At 38.0% G+C, this 26,955-nt stretch overlaps 1 protein-coding gene across 2 annotated transcripts in view; it reads left to right on the forward strand.

Annotated features, from left to right (window-relative positions):
- Positions 1-26,843, forward strand: part of VPS35L (VPS35 endosomal protein sorting factor like) — a 41,946-nt gene extending 15,103 nt beyond the window's left edge. For both annotated transcript variants that reach the window (XM_064726368.1, XM_064726369.1), the window contains exons 19-31: positions 124-204; positions 1,049-1,111; positions 2,196-2,281; positions 3,923-4,003; positions 6,280-6,343; positions 8,310-8,408; positions 9,200-9,277; positions 10,382-10,496; positions 19,373-19,512; positions 21,070-21,235; positions 23,004-23,122; positions 25,476-25,622; positions 26,109-26,843. In XM_064726368.1, coding sequence (XP_064582438.1) covers positions 124-204; positions 1,049-1,111; positions 2,196-2,281; positions 3,923-4,003; positions 6,280-6,343; positions 8,310-8,408; positions 9,200-9,277; positions 10,382-10,496; positions 19,373-19,512; positions 21,070-21,235; positions 23,004-23,122; positions 25,476-25,622; positions 26,109-26,207 — 1,338 coding nt within the window. In that variant the 3' untranslated portion in view covers positions 26,208-26,843. The remainder of the gene's footprint in view (positions 1-123; positions 205-1,048; positions 1,112-2,195; positions 2,282-3,922; positions 4,004-6,279; positions 6,344-8,309; positions 8,409-9,199; positions 9,278-10,381; positions 10,497-19,372; positions 19,513-21,069; positions 21,236-23,003; positions 23,123-25,475; positions 25,623-26,108) is intronic.
- The last annotated feature ends 112 nt before the right edge of the window (positions 26,844-26,955 follow it).

A 26,955-nucleotide genomic window follows, 5' to 3' on the forward strand; every position in this document is an offset into this window, starting at 1 on the left:
AACTAGAGCTCTGTAAAAAGCTGATGCTTTGGCAAATGGAAATAAATTAACCTGCTCAACTGGTGTTTAGTGACTTGATTTATGTGCCAGTTTCATTTTGTAACCTTGTTTTTTGCTGCACAGAAACGAGAGGTCAATACAGTTCTGGCTGATGTTATCAAACACATGACTCCTGATAGAGCATTTGAGGATGCTTACCCACAGGTAAACAGTTTATTTTGCCAAACCTGTAAAAATTTGATATGCATTTTCTTAAATGGAATCAATTCTTAAACATTACTGATAACTCTTATAACAAAATAATTATTTTTAAACACTGGCTAATAATTTGGGAAGGTTCTTGGAACACTGTAATGCTGTGATTTATTCCTCCTTTTTCTCCATACACATCAGTCCTTTAATTCTGAGAAATACTAAACTTGAATGATTTATGTATTTAGGAGTAGCAAGAGTTAACTCCTACATCAGCAGTGGTGTTTGCTGAAGGAAATTAGCAATCATGATAGGCTGTTCAAACAGAAATAAAACATAAAATAGTTTATCTCTGCTTGGCATTAAGGCTTCAGTGAATTACTGTGTCCAGTTCTTGAGACTGAATGCCAAAGGAGATATGGATTAGTTGAGAATGTTTTTGTGGTTACTTGGAGGGTAGAAAAAGTGCCTACAAAGGAAGGTTTCACAAACTGGTTTGAGTTTTTTTTCCTTTGTTTACTTGGCTGAGATATTTAGTGCAGAGAGCTGGAGGACATGGGGACTCTAAAAACCTGTGCCCAACTATGGAAGTGAAGATCAAATAATGCCTGGGCAGAGTCAGCCTCTGTTCAATGTGGGTTTTGAAGGGGATGCAGGAGAAGTGTGAGGGACAGCATGGCTACAGTTTGTCCCACTTTGGGGAAAAAAATTATGTTGATGAATGCTTGAAGCATCTTTCAAAATAGTCTTCTATGAATAACTAAAGAAGAATCATCTCTGGTGTGGATAGTATTAATTTAACTCCTATTACAATCATTTTCCCCTTTTTTAAACTTTCCCGTTTTCTCCCCTTTAGCTGCAGTCAATTATTCAGAAAGTTATTACCTATATCTATGACTTTGCTCTGCTTTTTTCAGTGGTAAGTGATTTTCTGTTTAATAAATTTTTAAGAAGAACTGCTTGGCAGTTTTTCTGCAAGAGAATTTACCTTGACTAGAATATTTAAATTGTTTACAAGTTCAAAGAATGCAAGGACTTTTTGTCAAGTACCTAAGTGCAGAAATATTTTGTGAGCTTTCTGCTGCTTTCCACTTAAGTACTTATTATTCCAGTTCCAGTTTTTTATATTTTTTTCATTAGGCTGTTAAATTCTCTAAGTTTGTTTGTTACTGTGGCATAAGTGACAATGAATGAAGATGAAGTACCATTTATATGGATGAAATACCATTTATTTGTGTGTGTGTGTTTCTGTAATTGCTGGTAGCTGTTTCTGTGTTATGACACATACTTATCATCCCCTCTCATAGCACTTGCACTTGGCATTGGAACAAAGTGGAACTCAGGGAGGTCACAGACTCTGTATGAGGTAGAAAAATAGAAACAAAGACAGCAAGTGTGTGTCACCATACAGAAACCATTTGAAGGGTGAAACTCAAGACTGATGCTGTGGATTTGGGGTCAAGTCTTGTTCACAAATTGCTTGGATAATTCTGAAAAACTTACCCTCACTATATTCTTGAGATGATACAGAAATGAAGTATTTTAGTATGTTAAACAACCTAGACCCTTGTTTTTTGAAGGAAGTTTGTATGTCTTATACCTTCTTTACTTGCTCTGGATAGATGTGAAATTGTTGATGATGTTTAGACTATTTTAAATGCATATAATGCCTTACTTTTTTTTCCCCATAGATACCTGAATTTGTGATGACCCTAAGCTGTTTGAAGCATATGATTGCTTTTAAAAATAAAGTGCAACATTTGATTCAAACAGTTCTGTATTTTGTGTTCCCTTTTGCATCTCTGCAATCAATAAATTGATACATCTTTCAGCCATCAGTCCTTTTCCATTAGTTCCACTTTTTCATCCTTTGAGATGAATTACTGTTTTAAAAACAGATGAAAATAGTTTTACCTAAATACTGTGCTTAAAAAACTTATCCAAAATAAGTGTGTTGCTTGTAACATACCTTATTTTACTTGTTTATGTATTTGTACTTTCAGGAGAAATTCTTGCCATTTCTGGATATGTTCCAGAAGGAAAGTGTGAGAGTGGAGGTTTGCAAGTGCATTATGGAATCTTTTATTAAGTAAGTGGAGAGTGTTAAAGTGAAATGCACTCTGGAGGCTCTGGGAAACTTACTGAAAGATGGCCAGGGAAGAGGTGGCAGTATATTGGCTATTTCATTTAAGAAGGTGTTGCAGGCTATGGGAGAGAAAAAAGAAAATGTGTCAGTTTTGTTAATCTATTGATGGACTGTTCACAAAGAAAGTTGAAGTAATTATTTTGATGCTGACTTGCTGTGGGTTAACAGAATAGTTGTTCTCTGAGCTTTTTTTTTTTTGTGTTGCCTTAGTTGGTTTATGACATTTATTTCACATTCCAGTTGGTGTTACAGCACAGAATGGAGTATTGCTACAGCTGAAAATGAACTTAGACAATGAAAATACATTCAGCTGTTCTGAAAGTCAAGCAGTCCTTTTCTTACCAATAATTAACAAGTTTCTTGAAACATTTTTCTCATTTCCACCTTCCCTTGAGGTATTTATATTCACTGCTGAGCCCCCCAAGCCTTCTCTCCCTTAGGGCACCTGGGGCCAGCTCTCTTGGCTTTACTGCCAAGAAATGAGAGATGCTGTGGCCCCTTAATCATCTTAGTGGAGCTGCTCTGCACATGTGCCTCTGTACCTAAACCTGACACTGATCCTTCCTGCCTGTCCCTGAGTAGCTGAGAAATTAAAATATATCTTGGTAAATCCAGGATTGTTTTATTTTAAATGTTCTTAGATTGCCTCAGTGTATCACATGTCCACCTTACTGTGTTCCTTAAGGAGTCAGAGTCTGTGCCTTGGCAATGCAAATGTGTATATTAAGATAATATTTCTTGGCTGACATTTATTGCAATTCTACCCTGGTTAACCATGTGATCATTGATGTTCATTGGTTCACTGTTGGGAAGGATGAAAATTTGACAAGTAAGTCTCACAGATACATATACTTGGCAGAAAGATTTTTGAATGTGGATGAAGGAATAGAGATGGAAGCAAGTTTTGATATAGAAGAAAAGAATTGCTGAGCCAGTCTTACTGGATAACCAAGGAGGCAAAGGGTGTGTTAGTTAGAAGGGGTTTTTATGACTTAGAGCAAAGGATAAACCCACCCCAAGCAAGATGATGTTTTTACCAACTAGGAAGATAGCACAGGCAAACAAGACTGCTGATGTTGCAAGTAGAAAAAAGGTCTCAGAATTTTCCACTGCAAGAAAACTGAAAAACAACTTCTAGCTTAAACTGTAATGTACTAACTTTTAATGGTTGGAGAACAGTAACATGAACATGGTAATTATAGCAGTTATGATAGGCTATAGATAATAGTTAAGGTATAGATTGATTCTGCTGTATTAAGGTGCTCAGCAAAGAAAAGTATAAAATGCAATGTAACCAAAACCAAAGGGTCTCCAGGCCTGCCTGCAGCTGGAGCTGGCAGCTGTAGGCACAGGCTCTGCCACCCACCACGCTGGACTGCTGAAATAAACTGCAATTTGGAGAGCCCCTGGAGTCCCACATCCCTCATTTCAGCTCTTACAGCTCACAAATGAACTCGAAACTTATGCAATGTCATACAGTGCTGGTGATTGAAATGATGCATTAAATGGGTGTCATTCCAGTCACTGTTTTCCATTTTGACACAGAGCAGGATTGTTGATCAGTTTTTCTGCCACCCCTTGCAGGCACCAGCAGGAGCCGACGAAGGACCCCGTCATCCTCAATGCCCTGCTGCACGTCTGTAAGACAATGCACGACTCTGTGAAGTAAGATGAACTTCTCCTGAGCTCTCATTTATGCAGTGAGGCTGCCTGGTGTGGTTTCATGTTTCTGGGGCTGTTTGTTTCAAGGTGGATTAAGACATGAATCCAATTAGTGCTGAGGGAAGAGCTGTGCAGTGAAGTGGCAGCACGTACCATTTGCTCTTTAATTACTGCTGTATTTTGAATACTGAAGCAGAATTTTAAAAAGGAAGTAGCAGTGGTTTTGTAGCTTTCCAGTGAAGCAGAGACACTTTACAATCCAATCTTCAAAACACTTTGAGGGTGAAACCAATGTAATAGTTGAGTTCTAGTGAATAATAAGCTATTTCTGAGATTCAAGTGAATGTGTAGCTACTAAAGCACAGATTGCCACACTCAATTACACCTTTTTGTGGGTCAGTGCTTTCAACCATTACAAAGGGTGTGAAATCTTTAAAAAGATACCTGGAAGATCTCTAGAAACTTCAATAGGGGAAGCTAGAACTGAGAAGCTGTTGAACCATCTATATCTTTCCCCTAATTCCTCCTCTTCTATTTTGCCCTTGGCTTTGAGACCCGAGGATCCCCTGTGCCCTGTTGCAGCCTCACTGTTGTGCAGTGGGGAAAGCAGTGTGCAGTGTTTCTAGGTAACCTGCAAAAATCATACCAAAATCTGTGTCTGATTGAAAACAGAGCCAGCACCAGAATGCTGCAAATTCTAGCTCTCCAGAGGACAAACCTTTTTTTCCTTCTGGTTTGGGTTGAATTGTAAGGGCAGAGTCTCTTTTGCCACTCTCAGCCCAGAGCCTCTTTGTATGGCAGATGCTGCAAAGGAACTTAAAACTTTCTCATCCTCGATGAGCCATGAATGCAAGATTTATTGTCAATAAAGAGGTCAGATTTAGCATGTAATTCAAATTTATACCAGCTAGAGTGCTTTATTTTGGGTTAGAGTACCTTATTTGGCTGTATGTTGCACTAAAAGCCACTTCAGCCTTTAAATAGAACAATATATTGTACCTAAACCAGCTTATTAAAAAAAATAAAGCAGTTTATAGCAATTCCTCTGACACTTTGCCAAAACAATTTGATAGTTTACTGGGGCATTTAAAATCCCTTAAACCAGCAGTTCCTTGAGCTAAGAGGGTTGTACATCTCTTGGTAAATCATCCTAAATTCCAGTTATTTTTAAGTAACTCCTGCATCTGTTTTTGCATGCTGGTTGAGGAAACTCCCAGCCCATTGTGTGGGACTTGCTGACCCCTGTAACAGCTGTTGGGGATAACAGCCTTTGGCTGGTAGGGGTCTGATCACAATTGAACTGGAAACCTATTACTGACCTGGAGATCTCATTACAAGCCTCCTGAGCCTTTCAGAACCCATCAGTTGACTCTTTTGATTGGCAATGCACTAATGAGCTAATCATGCTGAGGTTTCCTTTCCTGCCTTACTGAATTTGTATAGTAAAACTATTGTTCTCTTCCCATCTGGTGTCTGAGCTGGAAATTGGTAACTGATATGCTAAAGGTCAAAGCTGGAGCCAAGCATATAATAGTCAAGGGATTAAATTGTATTAGTTAATTGTAATTTAACTTTTTGTTCATCCGTTTTCAGTGAAACAGGTTTGACTGACTGATTTTTATGTGATGTAAATTTGTTTCAAATCAGATTTTGGACTCTGGAGTAGAATAGGTGTCTGTGGTAGTTTTGAAAAGAAATTCCTTTTTCACATATCAGTTTAGTTCAGTTCTTACTGAAACATAAAGAAAACCAGCACTGTAGCAAGGTGAAGTTAATTATTTTTTAAATTCTGAAGCAAAGTTAGTTAAAACAGAAAACCTTAAACAAAATAAATCCCAAACGAAATAATAAACTAGTGTGTTTATTGTATTATACAGTGTATTATATTGAAAGGGTATTTCAAAAGCTTTATTCCTTAAATAGGATGACTTTCTTCTAAGAATAGACTTACTCATTTCTTTAGGTTTTTAGACTTAATTCTTACTCAAGTTCTTATGCTGCAGCACAAGACTGAAGCCATTTGTTTGCTACAATAAAAAACATTAGTGTAGCTTCCTTCTCCTCATGCCAAAGTCTGAGTTTTTTAGAGAATCTAAAGACTTTCAGCAATTCTTACTTTTTAAAAAATCTGTAATTTAGTTTGGTTCATGGCTGACTTGATGATATTAATATAAAAATTCGTTTTATACAGAAAAATTTATAAAATATTATGTATCATTTGAACCTTTATGGATAAATAGGATAAACAATATTCTAAAATTTTACAATTTTTTTTCTAGTGCACTAACACTTGAGGATGAGAAAAGAATGTTAGCAGCTCTGATAAATGGATTCATAAAAATGGTGAGTGACCACTGTGTGTAAGTGTTGGGTGCAGCTTAGAGCTGGGATTTTGGTGAGATGCCCACGAGGAGCAGGTGCCTGTGTGGCTGAGACCCCTGAAAGCCACAGGCAGTGCATTTCAGTGACAGAAGTGTGTCTGTGTTCAGAGAAATGTCAGCCAGTGCTGAAGCTGACTGGGGCAAGATGAAAGTTTAAAGTACACACGTTGTTTATTTAATAGTATTCTTTGCTAGTTTTGTAAATCTTGTAAAACAGAGCAGGTATTTAAAAGTTAAACAGCAACTGAAGCATCAGAGAGGTCACTGCTTTATGTGAAGGAAGTTCCACTACTTGGCTCTAAGTTGAACCAGCTTTCAAAAATACAAAATAAGTGTAACTTTTTCTATCTGTCTTGTTCTTCTATCTTGTTTATCTCAATTTATAAATAAGACAATTTGTATCATTAAATTAATAGTCCCAGGAGAACCCCAAGTGTTCTGTCTTGAAATTAATCTTTAATCCATCCCTCACTCTTATTCCAGTAAATCTTTTGTTGATCTCTGTTGATTTTGAGATGTGAGGGTGTTTTAGGGAGACTTTCTCAAGCTTTCTGTATTCTCTAACCACACTGTCAATGCCTGGTTTTTGTTTCACTCAGAGCTGTCAGGCTCTGTGCCTACTTGTCCTCTTTGTTCTTTGTTGCAGTTCTGTGGATTTACTCTGAGTGGTTGCTTTTTCTTCAGCTATAATAATTTGCTAATTAATGTTCTAATATAGTCTTGCTTTATTAAGCTTTACATGCAGTATAATTTCCTTTAGGAGGATTTCTTGCATTGAAGAAAATTTGATGTGTCTTGATAGTCCTGGTTTGGGGGGAAAAAAAAATCCCATAGCAGCAAAATGATTATTTATGAATTTAAACCAGCACACATTAAGATGTGGAGGGAAAAGCAATTGTTACAGTCATCCCTACAGACAGTGTTTTTGGTGAAAAAATTTATATTTTTGGGTACTTTTTCTTGAGACTAGGATTCAAGAATCAGCAGTTGTATAAATTGAGGAAAAGCAAAGTTATCTGTAATGTGAGAAGCAATCCTTTGTTTTCTGGTGCAGTTGCTTTGATCTTTCACTGTATGGATTAAATGTAAATTTTATTCTAATTTTGTAAAAAATTCTTTTGCATGTGACTTGAGAAATAATAAATAATGCAACCTTGACTTCTATTAGAAAAAAAAATTGCAGTAGAATACATAAATGTGGACTGCCTGGAGACTGTTCCTCATGCTCTGCTTTTAATTGACAGCTGAGACACTCCAGCTGACAGCACTTGGGTGTTTTTAAATCTACAGGGGTGGAAGAGGGTTGTTCTCACACAAAGGTTGTTTTTTGACTTCTTTCCTGCCAGAATACAAGGTCACAGCCTTTTGCCATACTATATAAGCATGTATTAATTAACCAAACTCAAGAAAAACCTTACTTATTACTTTTCTTACTAATGTTCTAATTAGGAAAAATGCTGTTTTCTGTTGAAGGCCCTTTATCAACTAGAAATTAGAGGAATCTGAATACAGATTCACAGATCTATTTCTGTTTTTCTGGGCTTTTTTGTCTTGCTTTCTAAGTATGATCATACCAAGCCTTTGTTTCTCCCATAAAGAATCAAGAGTTCTGCTAGGTTTGAAAACACTTCACAAACAGGATTTAATTTTTGTTTTCTTGAAAAATACTGCATCTGTAAAGTAGACCATCATGTGGAGTGTAGACAAAAAAACCCCAAATCCCCAAACCAGTAAAACTTTCATGTTTCCCTGAAGCTCAAGTACTGCTAACAGTTAAAAGAACAGAGATTTTCTGACTGCTGTCTGTTTTTACTGCTGGGTTTTCTCCTTAGCAATTTATAGGGATTTTGACTTTTGAATATCTGCATGCAGTTTTACAGATATTTAAGGCCTACAGTGGTAAAGTCTGGGCCTTTTTTCTCTTACAGGTTTCCTTTGGCCGTGACTTTGAACAACAGCTGAGTTTCTATGTTGAAGCCAGGTCAATGTTTTGCAATCTGGAGCCTGTTCTAGTCCAGCTGATTCATGTAAGCCACAGTTTATCTACATTTCCTTAATAAATAGGGATATATTTGCATTTCTCCCATTCCCTGCTCAGATTATTGATCTATTGCAAAAGAAATCAGAAGTATTTGAATCAGGTGTTTATAAAGTGAACTTTGATCTCATCTCTGGTTTTATCCCCCATAACACTCTGAAGTTCTTGCTTGACAGGCATGCATGGTATCATTGCAACAAAGAAAATGAGCTACCTTGCAAGAGCTTTCATGTATAATAAAATAAATGGCACTTTTGTGCATTCAGAATTTGGGTTGCCTCTGCTGTAATCCTCCATCTAGGAAAGATTAGACTGTGTCTGGCTGCAGATCCAGGCAGAGTCCTGCAGTGCTTGGGAAGGTTAATCTCTTCTCTGTACTGAGTCCCAGGTGTGCATTAGCTGCCTCTGACTCCTTTGGAACATTGTATCTTCCCTTAAATCCTTTTGTTATTTTGGTTTAGGGTTTTTTTAATCTGTTTTAGCTAGAAATCATGATTGTTATGCTAGCAAGGAGGTGACAGCACTATAGCTGGGAAGGAAATGATAAGCCAAAGGCTTGAATAAAACAAGTCTACTTTCACAAATTGAGTCATATTTGCTTTAGGGAAGTCACTAAAATTCTCCCAATAAAAAGAAAACAGTACAGTGGGGACACACTGGATCAGGGTTCCTTTGGACACTGGCTGTTCTCTAAATGCCTGCAGTAAAACGTGCAGGTTGTTGTTTGCCACTGAGGCTGGGCATTTTTCTTAATGGTTTGCTTTTGTTTTGTGTGTGTAGTCTGTGAACCAGCTAGCAATGGAAACCAGAAGGGTGATGAAAGGAAATCATTCCAGGAAGACTGCTGCATTTGTCAGGGTAGGTCTGACTAATAAACTCTGAGCCTGCTTTCTTTGCAGATAATACTGTCTGCTGCCACCTAAGTTTATCATTTTTGCAAAACCACTATGTTAGTATTTTTGACACTGTTTGTAGTCCCATTTTCTCTTGTTGAGAGCAGTCTTTCCTCTCTAAAGCCAAATGTTGCTGTTTAAGGAAAAAAAAAAAACCCAACCCATCTAATAGCAGCTTTGTGTTAAAAAAGAGCAGCAAGATTCACTCCCTCCCAAGGAAAGGTTTACTAGAGAGATGCTTGTGTGAATTCTGGAAATCTCAGCTTTTCAAATTATATTTGAAATAAAATACCAAATTTCTCTGTAAGTCGGTCACAGAGAGAATGGGAGATGAATATATAAAATATATTCAAACTTCTGTCTCATAATATCAGTGCTGGTGTGCTGAAATCAGGATTTGAATTTCAAATAAGGTGCTCCTTTCAGCTTTAGTGCCTCTGAGTCTATATAGAGATGGTCAAATGTGCCTTGAACTGTGCACAGGATATCCAGATTGCTTCTGTTCCCTTCTTGTAACCTGAAATGTGCAACCAAGATGTGTCCATCTGCAGGTGGGGAGCTGTTTGTGTGTGCTCAGCTCCTGGCAGCTGTGGCTGTCCTGGGCAGAGGCTGGGCTGGCACTGGGCAGCTCCTCTCTGCCTGGGGCTCCTGCTCTGGCCAGGGCTTTGGGCTTTGGGCTTTGGGCTTTGGGAGTGCCCCCAGCTCTGCAGCACCAGGGCTCATCTGCTCTGACCACTTTGGCACATGGCTTCTCCTGAGGCCACCAATCTCCTTTTCTAGTTAGCTTTAGGTCTTGAGCTGCAAGGAGAGAGGAACTCTTTGAGCTACAGTCATAGAGAGTCAGCTTTGAGTTTATCTAGTAATAGCAACAATTTAAAAAAAATTTCTAATGAGTATTTCAATAATTATAAAATTGCTGATGTTGGGCTTCACATAATATTTGCTTTGTATTGAAAATCTTTCCCAAAACTGATGTACAGATTTTGATTCCTAATTGTGTATTAAATCAGTAAAGATTGTTATAACTCTGAGATGGGAATTTTATTCAATTTTTTTGCATTTACTTTAGGCTTGTGTTGCCTTCTGCTTCATCACAATTCCCTCTCTGAGCAGTATCTTCACACGTCTCAATCTGTATCTACACTCTGGACAGGTTGCTCTGGCAAATCAGTGCCTTTCACAAGGTAAGGCATCAATTTGGCTACTTAAAGGTTCTCTTATTTCAGAAACATTTCTAACTGAATAATTACTTGGTTGATATCCTAAATCATATGTATATTTATGATGCAATTAAAATCCAGCTCTGTTTCTAACCCTGTTAAAGCAAAACCTTGTCACATTAAAGCAGCTCTGCAATGTGATCTCAGCAGCCAGGACAGCTGACACAGTCCTGGCCATGAGGTAGGTTGTCCTAAATTACTTAGGAATTATGGAAAGCATAGAAAGCTTTTCTCCTGCATAATTATGCAAGCACTCTAATCACAAATAATGTGATTTATTATAACTGAAAAAAGAAATAAAAACATCTGTGTAGTAGTTCACAGACTGACAAATTCACCAATGAGCTGGGAAAGAATTCCAGGTCAGATCAGTGACAGCAGAAACTTGCTATCAAAGCACCTGCTTGACAAATGCTTAGCCAGGAAAATGTGCCACTGTATCAGAGTGAAACAATGGTGTAATATCAGATCACATGAAGACTGAAAAATATATTTTCTTTTTTTGGATCTGAATTATTGATTGAAATGCACCTGAGCACATTTTCAGCCATCCTGTTAAGTAATAGTAGATTCTGACAAAAAGTGCTTTGGGGAAAGGAATGGGAGCTATTCTGGCATCAGGATGAACATTAAATCTGTGTTACCATTTAATATGATCTCATTCATGTTACAAATGGAAGTCAGTTATCTATTCCAAGACTCTTCATATACTTTTAACTGCTTGCAGTATTTTTCTTTTCCTTTTTGAAGTGATGTCATTCTACTTTATTTTGCATTTTTAATCCTGACTTTAAATGTCTGCTCTCCAATAGTAAATGCCTTTCCTTTACATGTTTCCAGTGGAGCTGTGAGAGTAATAAATTGGATTACTTTGCAACATCTTTTGTTGTGGCTGTTAATTCTTTGTGTTAGCTCTGTGCTTCTTCACGAGAGCTTGTTTGCCCAGCTCTGCATTTACCAGCAAGTTCCAGCTGCACAAACAAGCTGACTTAGGATGCTGATTAAGACTTTTAGTGCATGGTGACTGTGGCATTTCTTTGTTTTGAATCTGATGTTGCCCATACAGCAAAGCAGAGGGATTTAGAGTAAAGCTGACTGTTGTGTCCAAGTTTGTTGTGCAAATAAAAGATCTGCAAAGTCTGTTGTTGTGCCATTAACATTGTGCAGTTGCTTTCAGAGTTTACATAAAATGGGCTCACCTTTTCTCTCTGTGGTGTTTTATTTAATTGACCAGCTTACCTTATCCTGTATGTCAATTTTCGTTATTGTTGGTGTGTTGCAAAGCTTCTCTTATTGGAAGCAAATCCAAAGCAGTTTTCTGTAACACTTGGTCTTTGAGAATTATTCCCTGACCATGTTGGGACCCATTCTGTAATTTAATATCTTTCAATTTATAAACTGCTTTTCCACTATTTTTGTGATCCAGTTCTTCTCTGAGTGAGACTCCTGGGCCCCAACAATTGTCCAGATATTTCAGTGTGAGTGTTTACAAACGTGCTGTTGTCTGACACATGAATATAGTGCACTCACTAAACAATTTACAGGATCCCCATCCTGAAATCTTTTAAGGGAGCAGATATATGCAAAGTATTATGGACTCAGTCTCTAAAATACATGTTCATTAACCACACTCTCCTGAATTTTAGACCCATGAGCTAGGGAGAGGAGCATTTGCTCCATCTCTGCTTTTGTTAAAATGAAGCAAGAGCAAAACTGATGTAACTCACTTCATTTACTAAGGTTTTATAGTTATTCACTTTTCTGCTCCCCTTGCAAAGCTATTTTGGGTATAATTTGTACTGAGAGACATGTCACTTGTGTGAGTAATTTAGCATGTGTTAAACAGAAATTGTCTTGGGACATTTTTTGTGAACTATCTTTCCATATGTTGATGCACTGAAGTCACATAATGTGTCCTTGAAAGTCACTTTTCACTCAGTTTAATCTGTATCTCAACTGAATGAGTAAGAGGTAAGAAGTACTGATTAATTCATAACAGGAAATTTCACTCCAGTCAGTTAACTGGTGCCAATTAGACTCTGATCTACTAAAACCAATGCAGCATGAAGGGAAGATTTAAGAGTGTGCCATTAATGATAGCATTAGGCCAGGAAGGGAAACTGTGCCTTGTCTGTAACCTTTCTTTCATGCTGATTTGAATTAGTTTAATTGGTTTAAAATTGTGAAGAGAAATAAAGCTGAAAGGTAATGTACCTGATCTGATAGCTCAGTCAGCAGTGGTGCATGCATGAGCTTTGTGCATGCATTTCCTCCTTGAAGATTCCAGCTGCTGTTTGTAGCAGGGTAAAGTTTTGGATTTTCTCAATTTTAAGTTTCTACAGGAGTTCAGCTGTTTGTGAGTTGACTTTTCACTTAAACACATAACAAAATTAAGTTCCACAACCTCTGCTGGCAATAGGAGGAGTTCTCTAAATTGCCAATGTATCTGTCTTGAAAAAGAAGGATGTGCAGGTCATAACAAAAAATGGATTTATGAGTCTGAGGATTGCTTTGATAAACTGTCAGCAATTGGAGAGCCACAGCTAATCTGCTCATAGCTGGATAAGTCTGGGGTTTGCCTCATTCCCAGTTTCAAGGGGCAGCAGTGGTGTCTCAGTCCTTGTGTCTCACTGCTCCCATTTCCTCTGTCCCAGCCTTGCTTGCTTGGATTTCCCACACTGTTAATGAAATCAAGCATTTGGACTCATCCAAATACTTCAGTATTAGAAAATTATATTTTTTTGTGGAATAGATTTTCTTTAAGACAATTAATTGAGTCAGAAATGTAAATTTATAGGCTCATGAAACTGCAGCAGTGATACACTGATGGATGTCTGTCTGGGAATGTTCAGAGTGGATTAAAAATGACTGTTGTCTCTTTCATCTCCAGATCCCAAGACTTGCTTTAAATGAAATGAATCTGTAATTATGGTTAAAATGTTTTAGGTGAATTTGCCCTGGATGCATAGTTTGTACCTCTGGAGAGCCTATTAAGAGCCCACCTTTGAAAGGAAGATGCTAGATTTTACAGAGATGAGCTTTTCATTTCTCTTAGCTGAGCCACTGAGCGCTGCATGCTGCCAGCAGGAATAATAAATTCTCATTGGTCATGCTTTCTGTCATGGGGCTGCTTGGACTAAATTGAGATTAAATGCATGCTCCATTGTGTCACTCTTCTGGACTTCTGAGACAGAGGTAGGATTTTCATTGCACACATTTCCTCCCTGTGGAAGTGCTGCTTTTGTCTGTCAAAAAAAAAAGAGGCAGCATGAGTTTTTAATGTTTGGTCACAGCATTCAGCAGGTGGTGGAGATGACATAACTTTCTGGTAACGTGTGTTAAGCAGCATTTTTGTTTTAAAGGCTGTGAAATCTTTGCCTCATTTGAGAAATAACATGCTGAGTGAATAAGGTAATTCAACTGATTCTGTCTGACTGATTTCACTGGGATATTGTCAAACATTAAACTTTATAAAAATGGAGAGCCTGTCCCTCAGATCAACTGCTGCAGACCTTTTTGCTGAGCAAATGCAGGTTTTAATTCTGAAGTATCCAGTGCTTAATGCACTTCTAGTTATTTGTTTTGTTGTCCAGTTGTGGCTAAAACATAGTTACACCTAGTAGATTGGAAAATAATTTCATTTCTACTGCAGAAAATGTTACTTTTCCATGAGTATTCTCTAAATGCTTCAGTCACACTCTGGAGAAAGTATGGTATGAAATACCTAATAAGTAATTTTAAATCATAGTCCAGTCATGGTTTAGAGTATTTTCTAAATGCCATTAGATAACAGTTTTTAGTATTTCTTCTTTATCTCCTGAAATCTTTATCGATCTGAAGATTATAAAGAGAGAGAATTTGAGGTGATGAATTTTGAGAAATAGGAACATGAGATTTTCCTAATTACAGATACTAGGACTCTGGCTCATGTTTCTCTGGTGAGAATTGTATATGGTGACTCTGTTATCTTTTTAAATACTGCTTTCCTTGAAGGCAGTGAAAGAGCTTTGGGAAAAGCATGATGTCACGTTGTTTTCCTTTCCAGCAATGCTGAGTGTTGCTTCCTTTGGACACAGCTGTGACCTCTTCTGTTACCTGGGACTTCCACAGCTGGAGGCTTCTCCCATTCCCTGGGCTTTTTCTTGTTCCACTCTTTATCCCAGCCAGTCACTTTTCTGTATGATGTGAGAGAGGTGACATCTCTGTCTCTGGAAGCTTTTCAGACTAGAAGTTTATATCAGTTTGTCAGTTCTTCAAGTCTGTCTAGACCATGACCTGTTTTTGGAAGTGTCTTGTAGCATCTCCTAGGGAAACAATAATGTAGAATGATGCTTCTTGGCTTTCAGGTGCAGGTGATTTAATACATCCTTCAACAAAGCTTGTACCAGACCATGGTATTTCATAAAATAGATGGACCAGTCCTTGGGAATTTAATATTTTTAATCAGTTTTTACTTTTTGGTCTTTGTAACTTCATGGGATGATGAGTTCCACAATGAACTGCTACTTGGAAATCTGATGTTTAGGGATTGATTTATGTTAAATGTTAGGTGAGTGCTCAGAGCATGCAGCTGATCTGCTGGAGCAGAATTCAGCCACTCCTGATTCATTTTCTTCTTGCTGTTCAGGAGATAATGCAGTCTGCAAGTTCCTGAAGAAGTTGTAGTCAGTATTGCTTTTTCTAATAAGGAAACAGTTCCATGCCCTAGCACTTTAATCTTTTTGTGCTTTTAGAAATGGGAAGATTGGAACTAGATTAGATTATTCCAGGTATAAATGCCCAACAGCAATCTAAATGATACAATGGCACCTCAGTTTTCCATTACTCTCCTGGTGATTCTTATAATTGCCTTGCCTTTCAACAGCTGTTTAGGATGTAGTTTTCAGGAAACCATCTATAATGACTCCAAAATCTTTCATGAGTGTAAATAGCCTATTTAGAGTTTTCTTTCTATAGCTATAGCAAGGGCTGTTTCTTTCCCCACATACCATACTAATATTAGAGTTCATCTGCTGCTTTATTGCTCAGAATCATGACATCCATCTGTGATGCTTTGCAGCCACGTTCCAGACCAGTCTGCAGACATTGTCACCTCCCAGCTCCTCCTCAGGACATGTCTCTGCAAAACCTTAAGGAATGCAGAAGTTATTTTGCTCCACTGAAAACGTTTTCTTCCCTCCCCTTCCCCCATCCACCCCACCCTTTATTAAGTTATGTACCCTCATGAGGACCTTTTTCCTTATCTTCTTTCAGCTTAGTTGTTTGAAGAGCCATTTCTATAAGGATAAATATGAAAAGGATTTTTTTAAAATCTAAGTATTTATAAAGGGAATTACTTTTAAACACTAAAATCTTGCTGATTCTTTTTATCTGCAGCTAATTCATAGCATGAATGAACATAGTACATTCCAGCTCACCAAGGAGCAGTGCAGTCATTTTCTAATTTCAAGTTTTTTCCTTCAAAGAATTCTTGGTTGTTTCTGGATTGGAAGTGATGTGTAGAGGTCGTTAAGATGAAGAATATTCAGCAGTAGCTCAAGGGAAAACCACATTTTAACAATGTGGCAAAACTCTCACAGTGACCCCACCAATGTGAGAAGAAGGAGATTCAAATGTTTACAATGCTTGGTTGTCAAAACAGCAATGGATTAATTTATTTAACAGAAAAAATAGAATAACAAAACCCCATGCTTGCTTCCCAATAATTTTTTGCACTGGAGTGCAAGCTTCATTAAATTTCCAACATCTGTTGGACGTGGAAGCAAAATCTTCAGAGTATTAAATTAGGTTTGACAGCGCTGTAAGACAGGGAAGTGGTGTGGAATGCAGAAGATGTGCATGGTCCCTGCTTTTGTCCTTTGGGGGGACTTAGCCTGGTGTAATTGTAGCTGGGACTAAAAATACTTTGGGTAGGTATGTTCAGCTCTCTCCCTTTTGCTCTTTGAAGGTGGACTTAAGGAGTTTAATTGTTTTCCCATCTGACTTTGTTCCTTCTTATTTTTGCCTGCCTGAAGTCTTGAATTTGTGCAGTTTAATTAGCTATCAGAGATACAGAAAATACAATGCAAGCTGAATATTTATATATATATAAATATATGGAGGTACATGTAGTTGTGTGTAGGTATAATTAAACATGAACATGTGCCATAGTGAATATTGTCAATAGCAGAACATTCAACACCAATTTCACTTGTTTTTTCTTCTGTAGGAGGCAAATTCTGAAGTGCTGACTTGGATATCCAAGACTGTTAGTTTCTGTAGCCTGAAGGTCAGCATGTATGCTTGGGGGAAAGATTTATAGGATTATGGTCAAGCAGAATGAAGGAGCTGCTGTGAAAGGATGAATGTAGTGAAGCATGAAGTATGATATGTTCAGAGCACTGCACAAGATATTAACAGCAGCTGGGGAAGGCTCCATCGTGGTGATTTGTTGTAATGCACAGGCTGCTCTCCCCTCATCCACTTAAGAAGCAGTATTGTACTTTAGGCAGATAAGAAAACAGCATCCTTCATCAAAAGAAACCCATTTTATCTTCTTTTTGGTTTTTCAATCAAGAACATAAGATTGTTGTGGTTTTCAGTGCCTTTAAAGTGGTTCCTTATATCTTTTGGAAGCAAGGAAAAGTGATGTATGGTTTTGTTTTAAAACATCTCTACAGTGATAGTTTTAAAAATTGACTTTTAAAGATACAGAGAAACCATCATTGCATAACCTCATAATTAATGTAACTCAGAATTAAACACTGATGCTCATTTCATACTTGAAAAGCAGCATGTATGTGACAACCTTTCTAGTGAGCCTTTCCTCCAAACTCAGAGCATGTACTGCATTCTCTGACACCTCTCTGCCAGGATGGTAATGTTTAGAGGACAGGTCATTTTCTGCAGTCTGTAATAAAACCCTTTGCATTGATATGCATTTATTTTTGCTTCTTATGAAGCACATATATCTTGGATAAATGTGCTTTTAGTGTTCCAGCATAAAATGGTTAGCACACATTGGCAGGGCTCACTGCAAAATGAACATATTCTCCTTTGCCAGTTCTGGCTGTACCAGCAACAGCAGGAGGCAGGAAGAGTAAATTGAATCAATTTCAGGTTTTCAAATTGAAGATAAGAGGTTTTGGGTTTGCACTATGGCAGAAGTTCAGAGGAGAATGAAGGATTGTGATTGCTGGGGGAGCAGGTAGTAAATCAGGGTGAGGCACTTTGCAGCTCTTTGTCACCGTGGGTGCTGATTGCTGCACAGGTCATTCTCGTCCTGTTATGAAATAACTGCAGCAGGCAGGAGCCTTCCCTGCACAGACATGGGTACTTTGGTATGCAGACTATTCTCTAAGGCACATTTTTTCATCTGTCTGGTCACATGTTTTTATTGTAGGGTGATGTGGGACGTGCACTTTTATTTTTTTCTACTGAGACAACTGTGGAAGTAACAGCAACTCATTTACTTGTGCTAGAATGAACATCTGCTGCTGCCTTCCTTCCTCAAATAAAGCAGAGAAAGATTACTTACCTTCCTTTGGGTTGGCTGTCTAAACTTATAAGTTGTTTGAAATAAGCCTTCTTTCACCTCCAAACAAATGTGCAGAATAAAAGGAAGGACAGTGTTTGAAGGAAGGGGTCTGTGTTGTAAGCAGTAAAAAGTCCTTGAGCACTTGTGTGCTGAAAAAACAAGAGTGAGAAGAACTACAGTTTTTCCAAAGCACATGTTTCTCTGGTATTCCTCATAAGCTTAAATTAGATATCACTTGGTACTATATTTAGCAAATTTGCTTGGAGTCTCAAATGAATTTTTCCAGAGCAAGCTGTGCTCCTGGAAATGCCCATGCCTGCCTGTCAATGGTATCTCCATCCCAGCCATGTAACATTCTTGGCTTTCACCAAGAATTCTCCTTTAGCTTTTGATAAAAGCTGATTACATGGCCTGGGTCTCTGTTCCTGTAAAATAAAGATACAATATTAATTCTGAAGGGTGCTTTGAAGTGTATGGCTCAACAACTTGAGTGGGATGTGGATACTTGGATACTCTGAAATGTTGCCAAGAAAGTGCAAAACAACGTTGCTGTCAGAAATTTTTTTGTGAACTCAGCATATATAGGAGTGTAAGAGGGAAAATATTGTTGCTTTTAATTTGTGAATATTAATCAACTGAGGAATAGATGTTCTAGTGTTTGGCATTTATGTTTTTGTAAGATTAGAGACATAATAAAGAGTTATGAAAAACCTCTTAACAGCTATTTTGCCAAGGCTGTAATGGTGGATAGTTTCTCTAATTCCAGTATTGTGATTCTTGGAAAATATTCTTTCATCTAGGTAACCAGGTACCCCAGGTTCTGGTACTATATTAATATTTTACTTTTAGGGATTATGAATAATTAGAAATATGAAGTTGTTGGTACTTCCTTAGAATTTAACATCCTTTTGTGAATGAATTGGTGAGCAAGATAGCATGAACTTTTCCCCCCACTTTGGATTCCCCATTTTCCTGAAATAATTATTTCTTTGATAAGTCAGTTTTGAATCCTGTGCTAATTTCTTATTACATATGCAATACATATGAAATGATGGTGTCTCCATGTTATGCAAAGGAGAAGAGTTACACTTTCAGAAGTTTTGAGTGATATGAGAACTTCCTTTGGAGAAACAGCACCATTCAATTTAACAAATTTCTCAAGAATCAAACCACTGCTGAGTCTTGGGTTTCTTTGCAGTTCAGTACATTCATTTTCTGTAATTTCTTTGAATTTTGAAACAAATTCAAAGCAACCATTGGGTTACAGGCATGGCTGCCATCACAGCTGGAGTGATATAACAGCAACCCTATTTTTACTTTGTAGCTGATGCTTTTTTCAAAGCTGCAGTGAGCCTTGTTCCTGAAGTGCCAAAAATGATCAGTGTAGATGGAAAGATGCGACCTTCTGATGCCTTCCTCCTGGAATTCCTGTGTAATTTCTTTTCCACATTATTAGTTGTCCCGGTAAGTGGAGTGATTATGAATATCACCCAGGTTAGTATAGACTATTTTGACTTTCCTGGTTAAAAATTTAGAATAGATTAGGCTTCTGGAGTGGGAAATTCAGGAATTAGTTTTCTGTGACCAGATAAACTGTTCTGCAAAATCACTCACCCCAGTGCAAAATGGGGAGGCAGAACAACTGTGGAGCACTGCCACTCTCAGCAACACCTCTCACTACAGGTGGATTTGGGGTAGAGTGAAATCTCACCATCATTTAATTGTGTAAACATCATTTACTGGTTTATTAGCTAAGTGTTCAAAAATCTCTAATACATGAGGAGGGGAAGAATATAGAGCTCTAGTTCCTATTAGTTTCAGTTACTTTGGTATAGGTTGCCTAATCATTGGAGTGAAAACAATAATTAGAAGATGTGTTTTGGTATAACCTTCCTCTTCTGATGAATATTTCACAAAGTACTACCATTCTTCACCCTTCCAGTTTTTAACTAGCTGTCAAATTTAGAGAGAAATGTAATTTTCTCTCCAATATTTTCAGTTATATCTAAAAGATGAGAGGAAATTGTAAATTACCTGTGTATTCATTTGTTCTTGGAGTGAGTGGATTTTTCCTCTGCACTGAAACCTCCCTTATGGTTTTCTCCATTTTCCTGTGCCTGTTTGGTGAAGCAGGGCTCAGTGTGGTGCTGCTCACATCCTTGCTGTCACAGCTGCTGCAGGGGCAGGGGTGTCCCCTGTTCAGACAGGGGGGAAGGGGAAGCTGTCCCTGGGATGTCACTGCTGTCACTGCCTGAGGGGAAGGCTCTGCAGTGGCTGGGATCATTGGCAGGTGATGGAAGAAGGGAGTGAAACAACCTCTCAGATTCACTCATGAAAAATAACTTGCAACAAGATGCCAGCATTGAGAAATTAGCTTCCCTCACTCTGTTCCCTGTTTACAGAAGATCAAAAGAAGTGTCCCCAGTGGGCTGTGATTTGTCCTGTGTGTCTTGGTGCCACTGCTCCAACTGCCAGCTGGAATCAGCCTGGTGCAGTATTAAAGCTGCTTGTAAAAACTCCCAGCTTATGTAAAGCAGAGTCTTTCTTTTCATTTCATGTGAAAAGATTGTTGATTGTCTGTAACTGACTTCCCAGTGTAGGAGTTCTTCTGAAACTCATAATTATATGAGTAATACACTACAGCTTACTGATACCATTTTAATAATGAAATCTACCCACTGTTTAATTTTAGAGGCTTAGCTGTTAAGAAGCTGACAATTAATTTTGTACTGCTCCCCCATGACTCCAAAACAAAGCATTTCAAAGTTTGTCTGTGGAGGCTGCCTGGATCATGTTCTGCTTATGGGTCAAATGGGCATTTTAGATGGAAACTGGAAAAAAATTCAAAGGCTTTGCAGGAAGCACACTTAAGAAAAGTAGCTGTCAGCTTTAATTATATTGTAGGTCTGCTTTTATAGAGCTCAAACTGTGACTCTCCAGCACTGAATGACTGCAGATAATCCTATTTCTGTTTTGGGGCTGTGCTGTTGGTTTTGACCTCTCTTTTTTTCTCCTCTGTAGGACCATCCAGAACAAGGAGTGTTGTTCCTTGTGCGAGGATTACTGAATGTGATCCAGGATTACACTTGGGAGGATAACAGTGATGACAAAGTCAGGATTTATACCAATGTTTTGCATCTGCTGTCTGCAATGACTCAAGAAGCATTTATCTACCATGTAGATAAAGGTAATACCTAAGGGGGTTCTGGCTCCTTGCATTCCACCAGGGCTTTTGTAGTATTATCTTATTACCATAGGCAGTTAATGAAGATCAGTGGTAATCAGTCTCACAGGATGGATTATTTTTCTATCCAGTTCCAGGTATTGTAACTTAGAATAATCCAGGAGTTGGCTTCTGGACAGGTGCAGTCTGTTCTTAAAAGTGGATCTGTGCAGAGTGGGTTACTTAGTTTGCTTCTGGTGGTGTTGGTGCAAATGCTTATAAATGTGAACTTTTCAAGTAAAGATTATGCATATGAAGGGTTTTATTTAAGTCTAAAGCATCAACTTGATTTATACTCATCGTTGGTGTTTCATCCACATTTATTTACAACTCCGGTTTTCAGAATGTAAAGCTAATCTTCATTATTGAAATGATGTATTTGCTGCTTTGAAGGCAGGCTTTGAGTTCTGGAAATTGCAGCAACTTACAAAAATATTCAGAATAGCTAGAAAATTCTAAAGATTTTACATTTTGAAAAATAGCTGTCATCTTTTTTTGTAATAATTTTTGTAATATTTTGATATATCTCTAAAATGTGCATATTTTCCTTCTGAATATAGATGAATAAATTAAGGGAGAGTAATAAATAAAAATCCTTTAAAGCATCCTGAAGAGTAATGAGTCAGAGAGGCCAAGATGGTTTGACTTTTTCTTTGTTGCACAGACTTTCACAGAGGGGAAGGCTGGAAGGTGTTCTGCAGTTCTGGTGAACAGTCTGTCAGATTTACCAGCCATGCCAAACACCTCTTGCAGTTATTGCACAGAAAACAGCTCTCAGTGCAAGTGCTACTCTGTAGTAAATCTGCTGTTCAGATCCTGTAAGGAAGTGTGCTTTAGCTTTTTCTTTCACTCCATTTTCTAGATGACCAAAATAGCTGCATAATCCCAAGATGAGAAGTCTAAATAAATTAGATTTTAATGGAGAGAAGCATGGAAATATAAATTAGTCATTTTCCCCCTGTAGCAGGGGCAGTGGGAGTTTTTTCCAGGTGGACCTTGTACCTTAGCTTATTGAAATGAAGTTTACTTGGAAACAGGGGATTATCTTTTCATCTTTAGTGCTTTCTGATTTACCTAGAATTAAACCCAAAAATTTCTTTTACCCTGCTTCTTAATAGAACAGAAATAAATTGGAGCAAAAGACATGTTTAAAATCACAATTATAGAAGCTGTAAAAACGTGAGCTCTCTCCCTCCTAAGAATCCTTTAAGGTCTTTGAAACTGAAAATACACTTCTTGAATTTCTATCCATCACTTTGAGGTAATCATGGGTTTATTTTATATTTATTTATTTTAAGGGGAAAAAAAGGCAGTTTCTTTTGAAAATCTGTTAATTTTTACTAAATAAAACACAAATTGTTTGGCCCACTGCTGCTGCCATTGTAGATGATGGCCAAGCTCTTCTGAAGTGATGGAAGCAGGGAGTCTGTCTCTGTGGAAAACCTGAAAATTGACAGGATATGTTGCTTAACATTGAGTCTAGGAGATATTTTTGAGCTTTGCTGCATCCAGGAATACAGGGCTGGGTTTAAGCTAAAAGATTCTTCTGAGAGTTTTGCTCTTCAAATCAAAAGGACTTAGTAGGCACTTAAAAACATAATTCTGTGTGTGTTTCATGGAGGAGGGTCATTTTATCACTTCCAAATGTGATCTTCTATCAAAATATGATGTTTGCATATCAGATAAAGGTACAGCTCCTTAGCCAAACCTAAGCTTGGGTTCATCTCTGCAGTTGATTCCAATGATGCTCTCTATGGTGGAGACTCCAAGTTCCTGGCTGAAATTAATAAACTGAGTGAGACAGTGGTGTCACAGATCCTGGATCACCTGAAAACCCTGGGAAAGGAGGAGGTATGTTCTTACTCTGCTTGAGTCACTACAAAACCAAAAGTAATTTGGGGTTGAAGAAACAGAACAGCTTTGAGCAGGACTTGGTCTTTTCAAAAGCTTCAGGAACTTTATAACAAAAGGAAATTGGGTATTTTAACTTGTTTAGAAAGTGAGACCATCACATAGGCAGGCTTGTGGTGGACACCTAATGATGTCCAATTCTGTAATGAGCAAAGTGAAAATTCACAGTCTATTAGTGGGGAAAATACAATTAAAACCACCTATAATTATAAAAGTTTCAGATCCCAGGCACTGAGATGATGTCAGGAGAGAGGTACAGAGGAAGGAAATAGTTGTTTTGTCTTTACTCTGACTTTAGGATATTTGTTAAATATAAAATAAAGAAATCTCTAGGCAGCTTATTGGATTTCTTGATTGTAATTCAGAGGCTCTGAGGGATCAAATCTAGCTTAATGGATTGGATGTGAAAGGCAGGTGACTGATGTTTGCTGAAATAATGAGAACTCAGTGTTCTCTAATGTACCTGTTTCTGAGAAGGGACAGCTCGCAGGCAGCCCTTACTGGATGGCTGCTATTGATAGAAACCCTGTGGCTGCTGGCCTGGCTGGGAGGGCAGGCTGTGATTGATTGGATGGAATTTTTTAGATGGGCTATTTGCACAGTAGCCCAGAGTTTGCCAATACAGAATGTGTTAAGTGATACATATTGGGAGGACACTGTGCTAAGTTTAGCCTTTTCTCTGCTTTTGCTATCCTGTTTGTCCTTCCTTGAGCAATGGCAGAGATGGAAGATGAAAATATCCTTTGCTCAAATCCTCTACATCATTGTACACATCACCTCAGGGAACAGCAGTTCTTTTTCAGAACAGCAGCAGCAGAAACAACCATTCCAGCACAGCTAAGAATGCCCAATGTTCCAGGTCTTGGAAGGAAATTTAAACAGTTTTCAGGAATGTGGGTTGTATATTAAGAGATTTTTTTGCAACTGACTCCTGTATGGAATTTGTGGGTAGGAATGTTTGTAGGGCTTGAAATCCATGGTTTCTGAAAGGCCTTTATTTTTTTTTGTTTTCTCATTTCAAGCATGCTTTGAGTAGGGAGACCCTGTGTTAGTTCACTGAGGTGTTGTTGCACAGACAACTGGATTTAAGGCTGAGCAGCACAGACACAGGTGCTTGGTCTGCTTTTGCCTCTGCACCTTGGATTTGCTCCTCTGTCCAGCCTCATTTACAAACAGGGACCATTTGTTTTGCTTTGTTGAGTGAAAGTCATTGAGAGATTTAGATAAAAATTGCTTTGTAAGAATGAATAGTTGTTTGAGGAAGCTGTTGTTGCTGAGGAAATAGAAGTGATGAGAATATTGTCAGAGATCTCTAATTGTGCTGAAGTAAAGCTGGTCATAAAATCACTGTGGTATTTGGATTGCTTCAGTGTTGGTGACCTTTTATTATTCATCTTCTTGGCTGCTCATTTAAATGAACAAGGCTCTAATGATTTTGTGTTTTCATTGGTTCATTTCCTTTAAAAGCTATAAAGGAAAATAAATTTTTCTCACAATAAAATCCTTTCACCAAAATGGCAACTTGGAAGAGAACAATGCATCTTATTGTTAACACAGTGTGGTCTTTTCACAATGTTAGAAAATGCTCCATTTGTGTGACAGTGCTGGAATGGAAATTTTTAGTTCTGGACAGTTCTGTAAAGTTCAAGCTGTTTCTGGTCAAGAGAAGATGTAGCAGTGATGTCCTCTCTGCTTTGTGTGGGGGGAAATTGCTCTTATGCTCCTTAAGGTCCTTCCTCAGCAAATTTAGGGGAAATAGCTACAAATATGGTGCAAATATGTTCAAATCACCAGAGTTTCAGTGAAAGAACAGCAGGGAAAAAACATATTTGGTTAAATAAATAAATAAAAGCTGAATAGACTGGGGGAAAAAAAGCCTAAAGTTGCATTAATTTAGATTAATGACAGTGGTCTCTCTAAAAATTTACAGCCAGGGTGCTCTAAGAGCAAGGTTGGTTGGTGGGAGGGTGATTTCTATGCACTTGTAGGGAGTCTGGAGTTGTAAATGTGTCAGACCTACATTCTGTGCTGTGCCCAAGTGGGATGGGATGTAGGAGTCCTGAGTAATTATTTTATTTACAGCAGCTTATGTTGATTTACAGCCAGTGCTGTTTGCTGCATTTTGAATGGAGTCTGAAAAGCCTGACTGTATTTTTATGTGTGTAACTCTTGCTGTGTGTCACAAAAGGAGTGTCCTGTGAACTCCTGAGGGCTCAGAGAGGCTGCTGAGGTTAAGCTGGGCATCTTGGGATGAGTGTACAGTAACATGGGAATATTTTTGTTCTCATCCTAGACCCTGAAGAGGCAGAGCCAGCTGGCTCTCTATTTCTTTAACACCATCCTGGCTCATGGGGACCTACGGAACAACAGACTGAACCAGCTCTCAGTCAATCTCTGGAATCTTGCTCAGAAGCATGGCTTTGCTGACACCAAGACTATGGTAAGGGAGGGAGACAGAAAATGCACAGAGGTTTTAGTTCTTAATATCTTTTCCAGTCTTTATTTGGGAAAAGGCAACATTTTCTTGAATTGAATAAACCTCATCTCTTCACAAGCTACTATCTTTAAAAAAAATTCAAATTATCTTAAAACCTCAACAAGTTATTTTTCTAAATGCTTCTTAATTAACAAGCAACATGTCTTATTTCAAGTGGTATATTTCTAGAATTTTAATAGTATGACAAGCATTAAGGAACCTGCAAGTGTTGGTTGTTGTTAACTACTAGAAAACTAGCTTTAAGAGAAATACTGCATTTTTATTTTGTGGAGGAACTGCCTTGTAAAAGTTTGTAAAGTGGCATTTGACAGCCTTTCAGAAACATATACATAATAAAGAGCATGATGTAAAAACACCTTCACAAAAATGAACTGATGGCTATGAAATGAGACACTGAAAATCTCCAAATACCTTTTTTTTCAAATCTAGGTGAAAACCCTGGAATACATCAAGAGGAAGAGCAAACAACCTGAAATGAGTCATTTCACAGACCTGGCCCTCCGGCTTCCTCTGCAGTCCAGGACCTGATGGTGCCTTTTCCAGGGAGCCACCTGCACAAGGGAGCAGGGAAGCAAGGCCACAAATCACTGACCCATCAGTGTATTGTTACTTTCCTTAGTGAGACACATTTACTTGGGCACAGCAAAGGTAAAACTGTTCTGAGTGCAATAATTTAACCTGAGTTTCTGTATCCAGTTTTACCATAGCATTCTTATTTTAAATGCTGATTTACATTCAGTAAAGTTATCTTGAACCTCTATGGTTGCAAAAGCCTTTTGAGATCTTATCTGTTGTAATTTTAACGAAAAAGGAAGATCATCTGTAGGAATGAGGTCACAGCCTCACAACTTCATTCCTCTTGCAGAATAGTCATTCTCCTCTGCAGAAAGCAGCATTTCAATATAACACACTAAGTTTTCTCTCTGCTTTGGGATGCTGCCAGCATTTGCCTTGCTGGTTCCAGTAGCAGAGAACAATGGCTGAGGTGTTACTGCTCTAATTTCTACAATACATTAACACAGACATGTTTATGTTTTCATTTTAGTCCAGTGGTGTTTTGTAAAATGGAAGGAATCTTTAAGTGTTGCAAAGGAAAATGGAAATTATGCAAAGTTCTCTATATTTGCAAAGTACCTATCACTGAATAAAACAATTTGCAGTTCATCTGTGTGTTCTGGGGGAGTTTTTGTATACAAATCTATCACCTTACCCTTCTGGAATTTACACATACTGTTATTATTTCTAATAAAATTTCACTCTCACCCCTTCTGCCCCA

This window comes from Zonotrichia leucophrys, chromosome 14 (assembly GCF_028769735.1).
Source record: "Zonotrichia leucophrys gambelii isolate GWCS_2022_RI chromosome 14, RI_Zleu_2.0, whole genome shotgun sequence".
In the NCBI taxonomy this organism is placed as follows: domain Eukaryota; kingdom Metazoa; phylum Chordata; class Aves; order Passeriformes; family Passerellidae; genus Zonotrichia; species Zonotrichia leucophrys.